The sequence below is a fragment of the Acanthochromis polyacanthus genome, chromosome 7, assembly GCF_021347895.1.
Source record: "Acanthochromis polyacanthus isolate Apoly-LR-REF ecotype Palm Island chromosome 7, KAUST_Apoly_ChrSc, whole genome shotgun sequence".
Lineage (NCBI taxonomy): Eukaryota > Metazoa > Chordata > Actinopteri > Pomacentridae > Acanthochromis > Acanthochromis polyacanthus.
Window position 1 is genome coordinate 25860566 of NC_067119.1, and position 10472 is coordinate 25871037.

The following is a 10472-nucleotide window of genomic DNA, read 5'->3' on the forward strand; positions in this document are numbered from 1 at the left end:
GTCCCTTCATACCCGGAAGCAGGAACAGGATTTATCAGAGACCTGCGTTGTGTCGAGCTGTATTTGTCAACGCGGATTGCGGTGAGAGCATCAAGAGACGGATTAGATTAGACAGATTTTGTTTGTGTTTCGCTGCTGCGTGTGAACACAATGAACATGTCGCGGACTTCTCTGCTGCTGCTGACGGTGTTTCTGTGTGGCTGTCTGGTCACAGGTGAGAGGAGTTTTATTTGCTTTGGAGCAAATTCCCATATTGCACAACGACACTTCCTTTTACTTGGAAAAGAGAAGCAAAGCACCGGATTGAATTTTACTAAATGATAATCAGTTCATTAGACATGTTTATGACTCACTGAATACCAGTCTTGACAAAATCCGCGTCCCTGCTGTCTAAACAATACAAAAATAGCTTTTCACTGCATATTTGGTGTATTAGACCGTTAGCGATATACAAGTGGGAAGATTAATTTGCCGTGTTTATCTTGTTAGCTTTTGCTATTTAAAGTCTGTAACATTTTGGGAAATCCCCAGTTTAGTCAGAAAATAATAGGCCTCAGTCTATTTCAGTCTCCCCCACATTAACTGTTAGTTGTGACATGAATCAATGTTCAATGTGACTAAATTACCCTTCTTTCAGATTTAAAGGCAAGATCATATACATTTTTCTTTAATTTAAAAAAAAAATCCAAACTTATAGTATAACTTTCTAACTAATAAATTACACATCAATACATACTTTACATATGTATAAGGGTAGAATGGGCATTCTCATGTAAAAAGAGGAATAACAAAAGACCTCCAGTTCCTTTTTGTAAGTTGCATTATTATCTACAGGGAACATGTGAAATTTGACTTGACTGGGATCAGTTAAAAGTCGTCAGTCGGTGTTCACGTCACCAGCAAAATCTTTGGTGGATACTTATTCAGGTCTTTTTTTAATTGTGAAGCTCATTTAACTGTGCCGATAATTGGTGCACAAATTTCTCCCAACCTGTGATACTGGTCCATCCAAGAGTTATTTGTTATTCAATTTTGAAATTAGTCCTGTGTAGGTAATCTGCTTTGTCTTTGACTGATTCTTCAAATGTAGAGTGGCAAACCAGCTTGTTTCCTCATACATACAAGCATATATTGGTATGTAATGTGCTCAAACGCTAGTCATACACAAATAATTTGAATTCATTTTGCTGTAAGTCGCAGGCTGTAATCTAAAGCAGTAACCTAAAATTTTCAAATTTCACATTACCAAGTCTAACTTGTCTAGCTCACTGCCCCATGGGGCTGTTCTTGGCTTTGCCTTGATGGTAATCCAGCCTTGATGAGTAAATATAATAAACTTAGTTATATTATACTCTGTGTCACATGGGTTGACACACACACACACACACACGCACACACACACACACACACACACTGACACACTCAGTGGCCACAAGTACTCTTTTACAATCAAATGCGATCTAGTACAACAGCTATGACATGACTCTTATTATACTTTCTAATGTGTTGTTGACATTTTCAGAGCACGCCACCGGAAAACTTTAAGGTAGATGAGAAGGCAGAATGGCAATATTAGATTGGCTTACATTCCACAGGAAGACCTTATAATTTAAATGAAAGTAAACAAAGCAAGATGCTGTTGAACAATAAATAATTATTAACGAAATGAGTGGTATCACTCTTCTGTGGTATGAAGTGTCATACCAGATAGACAGAAGACAAAAACCGCTATGAATTTCAGTTGTTGTTGTTCACCCTGTGCACCACATTAGTGTTGCAGTGTGTGTGGGCTTCCTGCCTTAATGTTACAGCCCATTATTTATGATGCTTATTGCATCATGTGATCTAATTGTCTAAACAAATAAACTGAGTTAATTTAATCATGTGGAGGAAGCTGAGGAAGAACACAGAAAACGTGAATAACAGAAGTAGATGTAGAAACCAGTATTTTAAAATTTGCAGAGGAGGAAGAAAAGAAAAAAGTAATGAGGACAAAAAAGCTGATGTCTGTTGTAGATCACTAATACAGAATTCAGAGCCATAATGATGATGACATTTATTGTTATATGTCATTTTATTCTCCGTTATTTAAATTCTACTGATACTATTATTGCTTTTATTTACAGGGGCTCCAGTTCCAAACGAACATGATCAAACCAACTCAGGTCAGCAAATTAAAAAAGCCCATAAACCACCAGGCTCCGTTTCAGCAGACAAAACCCCAAAAGCAGATGCCAATGGAGACGCATTTCCGTCTGACATAAGACCTGTTAATAATAATAATAATGGACCAAAGAGTGAACCTACAGTGCAAGCTGAAATTCCTGAGAAGAAGCAAGAAGATGCCCAACCACCTAGTCAACCTGACAAACACAAGAGCGAAAAGGAGACAAGCAAACCAGTTACAAACAGTAAGCCGGTGGAGTCTAATACAGGAAGTCAGACAGGGAATCGAAAAGGCAAAACATCAGAGGATGAGAATCGAGAGCAGAAAAGTTTGACTGAAAATCAGCAAGCAGATGGGAACAAAGAGAAGATAGTGAAGAAAGACGGTGATCAGGATCCTGCACACAAATCAGGAACGGCGCAAGGTAATGGAAAGGCTATGGAGCTAACCGACGACAAGAAGTCGGATGGAAAAAATCCCCTACAGACGTCAATAACAAAAAGGATGTCAATCAGAAAAATGCAGTAGAAAAAAACCCCGGAAATGATGGTGGAGCGACAAAGGCAAAAGAAAAAGATGTCAATGAAAACAATGAAGAAGAAAATACAAATGTACAAGAGGATAAAACAGACAATGTAATGGAAGAGGATGCTGAAGAAGAACAACATGCACATGTAAAGGGTGCTAAAGAAAAAGGAAAAGGAGCGGGTGCTGAAGAAGAACAAGATGCACATGTAAAGGGTGCTAAAGAAGAAGAAAAAGGAAAAGGTGCGGGTGCTGAAGAAGAACAAGATGCACATGTAAAGGGTGCTAAAGAAGAAGAAAAAGGAAAAGGTGCGGGTGCTGAAGAAGAACAAGATGCACATGTAAAGGGTGCTAAAGAAGAAGAAAAGGGAAAAGGAGCGGGTGCTGAAGAAGAACAAGATGCACATGTAAAGGGTGCTAAAGAAGAAGAAAAGGGAAAAGGAGCGGGTGCTGAAGAAGAACAAGATGCACATGTAAAGGGTGCTAAAGAAGAAGAAAAAGGAAAAGGAGCGGGTGCTGAAGAAGAACAAGATGCACATGTAAAGGGTGCTAAAGAAGAAGAAAAAGGAAAAGGAGCGGGTGCTGAAGAAGAACAAGATGCACATGTAAAGGGTGCTAAAGAAGAAGAAAAAGGAAAAGGAGCGGGTGCTGAAGAAGAAAAAGGAAAAGGAGCGGGTGCTGAAGAAGAAAAAGGAAAAGGAGCGGGTGCTGAAGAAGAACAAGATGCACATGTAAAGGGTGCTAAAGAAGAAGAAAAGGGAAAAGGAGCGGGTGCTGAAGAAGAACAAGATGCACATGTAAAGGGTGCTAAAGAAGAAGAAAAAGGAAAAGGAGCGGGTGCTGAAGAAGAAAAAGGAAAAGGAGCGGGTGCTGAAGAAGAAGAAGGAAAAGGAGAGGGTGCTGAAGAAGAAGAAGATGCACATGTAAAGGGTGCTAAAGAAGAAGAAAAAGGAAAAGGAGCGGGTGCTGAAGAAGAACAAGATGCACATGTAAAGGGTGCTAAAGAAGAAGAAAAAGGAAAAGGAGCGGGTGCTGAAGAAGAACAAGATGCACATGTAAAGGGTGCTAAAGAAGAAGAAAAAGGAAAAGGAGCGGGTGCTGAAGAAGAACAAGATGCACATGTAAAGGGTGCTGAAGAAGAAGAAAAGGGAAAAGGAGCGGGTGCTGAAGAAGGGAAAGCTAAAGACAAAATTACAAAGGAAAAGCCTGGTAAAGGAGAAAATGCAGAAGGAAACGATGCTAAAAAAGTAAATGCTAAAGATGACGGTACAAAAGGACATGGAGGTGACAAGGAAAGCAATAAAGGATGGAACATGGATGATGACCTATCTGTCCTAAAGGATGAAGCAGAAAGCAGTCATTTCTTTGCCTACCTTGTCTCTACGGCTGTGTTGGTGGCAATCCTCTACATAACTTACCACAACAAGCGCAAGGTACTTTTGTTTGCCACTAAGACCACTTTGAAAGTGACTTCCTGCTTCCACTGACCCATAATTGAGTTTCAGTTCTTGCACCTTTGTCTAGTATGTTCTTGTTGCACCAAATGCGCATGGAAGTGGAATTTCCAGCAAATGTTTTGATGTAGATCTATTCAGTATGGTCTCCAATGTGCAGAGGGATGATTGAAGTATTGTGTAACTTAGGTGTATGAATATTTGCTGGGCAGCTTTACAGTAGTTCTGCATCAAAAATACATCAAAAATAAAACGGGTCACACCACATCATGTACCCACAGTGAGTATTTAGAACATACGGTCAGCTTGTGAACTGCAGGCACATTTCCTGTTGTAAGAAAAGAAACGACACCTGAAAAGAACAGTTTGGTTGGGTATTGTTTTGTTTCCAAGAGTTAGATGAGAAGATCGATGCTGCTTTTTTTTTATCTGTGTGGTAAGAAAAGAAGATAGATTCAGTGTCTGGTTCCCTCAGTTTAGCTTTAAGACTGCAAGTTGGCGTGCCAAAGTCGGCCTACCAGGAAGTGTCAATACAGCACATTGTGGTTTTATTTTTATTTAATTTCAGGCTATAAAAACATTTATGAAAATGTCTGTTTGTTAAAAGCACTTTTACAAAGCATTTTACTTAATTTCCCAATACTGTATTCAGTTCTAGTAATTGATTACAGGTTTAATCTAATTAGTCTTTGTTTTGTAGATCAGACTTCCTACGGCAAATTAAACTGGTTTAAAACTCCAATTTCCCTTTCTCTGTCTTCTTTTCTTACTCCCAGATAATTGCCTTTGCATTGGAAGGAAAGAGATCCAGATCCACACGTCGACCTAAATCCGGAGATTACCAGAAGTTGGAACAACACGTAAGTTGCTGATGGAAAGAAACTGCCTCCTCCATCGTGTTTCATGACAAATTTATTCTTAATGTATTGAATTCTTTCTGTTTTCTTTCAGATGTGATCTCAAGCCATTGCCCGAAGCAGCTAAGTGCACTGTTCGGTGTATAAGAAGACAGAGAGTGGATTCTGGTGTTAAATATTTTATTGGTGCACTCTGCATAGAATTCACCTTGTGTTAAAAGGACTTTGTTCTGTTTTGTACCCTTAGATGTTTATTGCATGACTATGCAGATAACACTGTTGCCTTATTGACGGAATTAGTGAGACGCAGTGAGGGTAAAATGAGCATGCTGTTTTTGCACTTGTGTCGTTATTCCACTTTTCAGGCAATCTTGTAACTTGGCCTGACTAAGGTCCTGACTCAGGATATTTAAGTAGCAAATTAGCTGTTTAATTCTAGCCTTTTTCGTAGGATACATCAGAGATTGCACTTTGTACTGAAATAAGCCATTTGACTATTTGTACAATTCTGGCCCTGTGCTGTTTCTTTGAAGTTATTTAAATGTCTATAAAATGTGTCAAGATTCTATTTAGATGTGCAGTAGTATCATAGTGGGGTTTCTACTCCTGTTCACAATCATGTGGTTGTAGCCTAATGAATGTATTAGAAACCTTTGTTTTCCAAATGAGATGCTAGCTAGCACTGGGCCCACCCACTCCAGCTTCTTAAAGGGTTTATTTAAGAACTAATTTGGTAACATCTATGCTTAGTTAGTAGTTTAACAATTTAAAACATGTTCATTTATTTTTTTCTGAGAATTAAGTAAAAAAATAAGTTAGCACCACTCTTATATTTGCCTGGCAAATATAACCGCTGCCAGCTAGCTTAGCCTAGCAGAGATTGGAAATGGGTAAACGGCTAAGTTGGCTCTGTCAGAAGGTAGCAAAAATCGGCACTGCTAAATGTTGGTAATAAATATGTAGTATGCATTTAGTTTAACTCATAAAAAAGCTGAAGTTTTACAAAAACATGCAGTTTTGCAAGGGGCTATGTGCTGCACCACTTCTTTAAGCTTCTGTGGGCTTTTACGCTAAGCTAATAGGCTGCTAGCTGTAGCTTCCTATTTAGCATACATATGAGTTTTATCACTTATATTCCTTTAAAATAGAGCTAAATGACTGAATTTAAACTTGTCTTAGAGTGTTGATTATGCATGTAAAACCTTTTTATTTTTCCATACTGTCTGTCATGAAAAGTCTGTGGTAGAATTACTGAAATATTGTATTTCATGAAAACTGTCAGTCTTGTTAATTTGTGACTGCCTGACACTCGTGTGGCCAGTTATTCCTGTTTTGGATAAACATATGTAGCTTGTACCACTTGATGCTTTGCATAGGAACTCTAGTCTGAATTGTTGGTTGGGGTAACATACTTTTTTTTTTTTAACAGGAAATGGCCTGCAGTCAATAGTTTTGACTGGAGTGAAGTGTTGGAAAAAATGTGTCTGATTTGACCACTAATACATAAGAGTTCATCTTTCCTCTAGACTAGATGTGTGCTTCTGTTCAGTGATGACAGACTTGTGCCAAATAGTGAATGATTTTACTGTGATTCAGTGTGCTGCTCTTGTATTGTGCCTGTTTTCAATAATTAGCTCCCCATTTCTAGCAGGTGGTGGTCACGGAAAGACAGTTCTGTAAAAAGTAAAATAAGTCAGTTGTTTCTTGGCAGAAGGACGTCCATGTTGTGTTTAAAAATATATTTTTTATTGAAAAAAAATATAATATAAAATTTGAGCATTTTTATAATATATTTTTGTTACAAGATGTTCCTGTTTTTCTCAGTGAAATCAGGCACCAGAATCAATTTGAAAACATCGCAACCATCGAGCTAAATAATTCAGAGTAAGGTATTTGTTTCACTTTGTTCAAAATGACTGTCCATAAAAACAAACTGCTGTCCTTCAAATATATCATGGCACATCTGGCTGAAAGCTAAAAATAAAGGCTTTTTGTACTTTCTCGCCTCATACGAGTTGGATTTCTTTACTGCCTTCAGTTGCTGTAGTGGTTTCACTGTCATATACAGTCCTATAAGGTACTTAAAGTATCAGTACAACAGTATAAAAATAATCCAGAATAGTACATTTTAACATTGGAGTAATTCAGCCATGCACATGTAGCTCAGTTCTGAACAATAACAGTACAGAAAGCTGCATCCTGTAAGTGGTGAGGATTGACTCTTCAGGTTTGTACCATGAAACCCAGCATGTCTGTGTTTTTGAGACTATCATCAGTGGGCTGCAGTTTTTAGGGGGGAAATAATCCCACACTGCATTTTTCGCTCATATCAAACACACCATATACCAAACCAAAAAACTTGATTTCAGCTAATGGGGGTTGTGAAGGAAAATTACTCTCTTTCCCCTCATTGAGGTATTTCCTTGTAGCTGTAGCTTGTAGATCCTATAGGTTACCTCAGATTAGCCTACAGGTTATCACCTTTGACCCTTGTTCCTATTTGCTTCTCCCAAACTGAGGCTGTAAGCATGTCTAGATTCTCTGTCCTTAACATGGCCCTGAGAAAGGCAGATGCTGCTAAGACAAATGCTGTACTAAAACATGACTTGGTTATGATTAAGTATTGTCTCGTTCACGTTCTTGAGCAGACAGGTTATCTCGAATCCTCAGAATTGATGCTGACGATGCTCACATGAACGTGTTGCTTTGTTGTATCACTTCTCCTGACGTCAGTAAACCTCACTCTTAACCTAAGCCATCTGATTTCTCCGGAGTGTGTCTGAGTCTGAATCCTCATTTTTCTCGACATCGCAGAATTTCCATATCAGGGGTCTTTAAATCAACAATGTTTGGTGATCCATTATTTCCAGATGCATCAGACTGTGAACTCCTTAACCCTCCTGTTGTCCTCATTTACGGGCAGCAAAAAAATTAAAAAATTCTTGTCTGAAAAAAATCCACAAATTTCTGAAAATTTCCAAATCCTTCAGGAAGAAAATTCCAATAATTCCTTAAAAGTTTCCCTTAAAAATTTCATTTAAAAAAATACCCCATGTTTAGCAAGAAAATTCTTGTAAATATTTTCAAAAAATTAGTCAAAATCTTCCAAAAAAAATCCTAAAAATATCTAAAGTGATTACATATATATCAGTAAAACTTCTAATATTTTCTTTAAGAACATTTACAAAAAAATCCACCAAAATCCAGTAATTTTAAAATTAAAGATGTTTTCCTAAGAAACGTCTTTAACATTTCTTTTTTCCCACCAAAAAATGTTCAAAGATTTCCCAAAAATGTTGAAAATGTGAACATCAGAAGTTTTACTGTGAAAATATGTATATTTTCTCCCACATTTTCAAGCTTTAAAACTGGTCAATTTTGACCCGCAGGACGACATGAGCATTAAGAAGCGTCTTCAGTGACAGACTGTTACACTCTAAGTGTAAAAAGGAGAATTCTTTCCCCGGGTCCTTTATTCCAACATCTGTCAGACTTTACAATGCCGCCTTATAAACTTATGTTACTGCTGCACTTTTTCCCTTACATATGCATACCATTTATGTGCAATAACTCTTTCATCCTCATCCTCATGTATATAGTCTTCTTTAAAAAAAAATCATCTGTGTATAGAATGTTCTCTGTGTTTTTGCACTGTGTGTTTCTAATTTATTCTTGTACTCATTTGTACTTTTTCTCCTTTAGAGGTGCTGTAACGGTGAACTTTCCCCACTGTGGGATCAATGAAGTTTATCTTATCTTATTTCAAGGAGGGGGCAGATTTAGGCAAGGCAGCTGTATTTGTATAGCACATTTCACATACGAGGGCAACTCAATGTGCTTTACATTAAAACTTTAAAAACTTTCAGACAAGCATAAAACGCACAATTAAAATGATAAATATGACAGAGAAAAGAACATGAAAATTAGAAATATATTTAAAAATAATATTACAATTTGCACTTAAAACAATTTAAAATAAGCTATAATAGGAGAGCTGTGGCAAACAGAAAAGTCTTGAGCTGGGATTTAAAACAAGTGAGAGTCAGATGCAATTTAAATACTTTTGTAGTCAGGCAATCAAACTTTACTCTTTTTTAAACTGAAAAAAACAACACCTGAGACACAAATTATTTATCAATAGAATATTTGTACATATTTTCAAACATAGCTGAAAGAGATCTTTAAGTGCACTTGACCGAAAAAAATAATAATTCTACACCTGGTGATTACTATGGAAACCTGGAGGGAACATAGACCAAACATGTCGCTGAGCAGCGTCACATTGGTACCATGTTCTTGGCCTCCTCCTCATAGATGTCTGGTATCTCCCCCATGGAGGAGGACACCATCTGGATGGAGCTGCACCCACGGAGCTCCGCCTCATACTGGACGAGCTGCCTCCAGAAGCCGTTATTGGGCCTGGCCACCGGGCGGCAGGTCTTCACCCACCGGTGGGCCTCCAGCAGCGTCAGGCCGCGGTGCTTCACCAGGTAGGCCATGCACAGGGCGGAGGAGCGGCTCACACCGGCGTTACAGTGAACTAGGGTCCGGCCGCTGCTCTCCGCGATGCTCTGGATTTTGTCCGCCACCTCGTCGAAGTGATCTCTGAGAGGAGACAGCGGGGAGTCCGGGACGGGGATGTGGATGTAGTCCAGCCCTGGAGGAGCGGAGCTGCTGGTCCTGGTCTCGGTAACGTTGATGATGCAGGTGATGTTGTGGTCGCTGAGCTGGGAGGCATCGTTAGCCGCTCTCTGGTTACTCAGGTACAGATGGTCGGTGACTCGGCACAGGCCTGACAAACCCGCAGGACTCGATTTATGCATAAATATTGTGGAATTCAAACATGCACAGTTTCCTCCTTAAAAACTGCAAGTTGAGGAACCGCGGTTCAGCTTGGTACAGTGGGTACGGCGACTCAGGAAGGACAAAACTGTGTCAGTTCGCACTCTGCCGCCCCCAGCTGCGTGGGGTTTTCATCATGAATGTAAAACACTTAGATACAAGAGTTATTTGACACTACACTCTTCCATAAGTGGGTCAAAAATTACCCTATAAGAATCAGTGTGTTTTTATGCCATTTTTGTCATTTTAATTAAGAATAGTAATTTGTATAACTGTTTATATTACATTTTTGTCCAAACAAGAATGATTTCATGTTTGAAATATGTTTATTTTTCACTTTCTAACAGATTTTGAACATTTTGATGATTGAAAAAGAGGAATATTACACAGCACAGCTAAACAAGAACATCATCATCCATATTGTTGACTTTTTTCCTCCAAATTTGTGCACTTTATCATCTCTTGTATGATATTATCAGTGATTAAGAGCTTAGGGTAGTAATATAAATATTAAATGTAAATGTATAAATATAAAAGATAACTTAAAAATTTAAATGGAATGATATGGAAAAACATTTTTTTGAGGAATACCTGGAATATAAACTGATCATTACCAAGATATTTAGA

The 10472-nt window shown here is 38.3% G+C and overlaps 2 protein-coding genes across 11 annotated transcripts; one reads left to right on the forward strand and one right to left on the reverse strand.

Moving 5' to 3' along the window:
• On the forward strand, window positions 1-7012 carry tgoln2 (trans-golgi network protein 2). 10 transcript variants are annotated; one of them, XM_051950364.1, is made up of 5 exons: window positions 1-214; window positions 2127-3001; window positions 3068-4125; window positions 4923-5006; window positions 5098-7012. In XM_051950364.1, the coding sequence occupies exons 2-5, from the start codon at window positions 2806-2808 to the stop codon at window positions 5101-5103; spliced, it is 1344 nt and encodes a 447-aa protein (XP_051806324.1). In that variant the 5' UTR covers window positions 1-214; window positions 2127-2805; the 3' UTR covers window positions 5104-7012. The 10 variants fall into 10 exon arrangements, with proteins under 10 accessions (XP_051806324.1, XP_051806325.1, XP_051806328.1 ...); XM_051950365.1 differs by having other exon boundaries at window positions 3134-4125; XM_051950368.1 differs by having other exon boundaries at window positions 3362-4125.
• A 1908-nt stretch (window positions 7013-8920) lies between these two features.
• zgc:153044 (uncharacterized protein LOC751678 homolog) lies at window positions 8921-10472 on the reverse strand. The gene has a single exon (XM_022197724.2). The coding sequence runs from the start codon at window positions 9824-9826 to the stop codon at window positions 9281-9283; it is 546 nt and encodes a 181-aa protein (XP_022053416.1). The 5' UTR covers window positions 9827-10472; the 3' UTR covers window positions 8921-9280.

Coding starts and splice junctions, on each gene's coding strand:
- zgc:153044 (XM_022197724.2), bottom strand. CDS start 9,826: ATGCATAAATCGAGTCCTGCGGGTTTGTCAGGCCTGTGCCGAGTCACC.
- tgoln2 (XM_051950363.1), top strand. CDS start 2,806: ATGGAAGAGGATGCTGAAGAAGAACAACATGCACATGTAAAGGGTGCT. Junction 4,126..4,922: donor CTTACCACAACAAGCGCAAG/GTACTTTTGTTT, acceptor TCTTACTCCCAG/ATAATTGCCTTTGCATTGGA.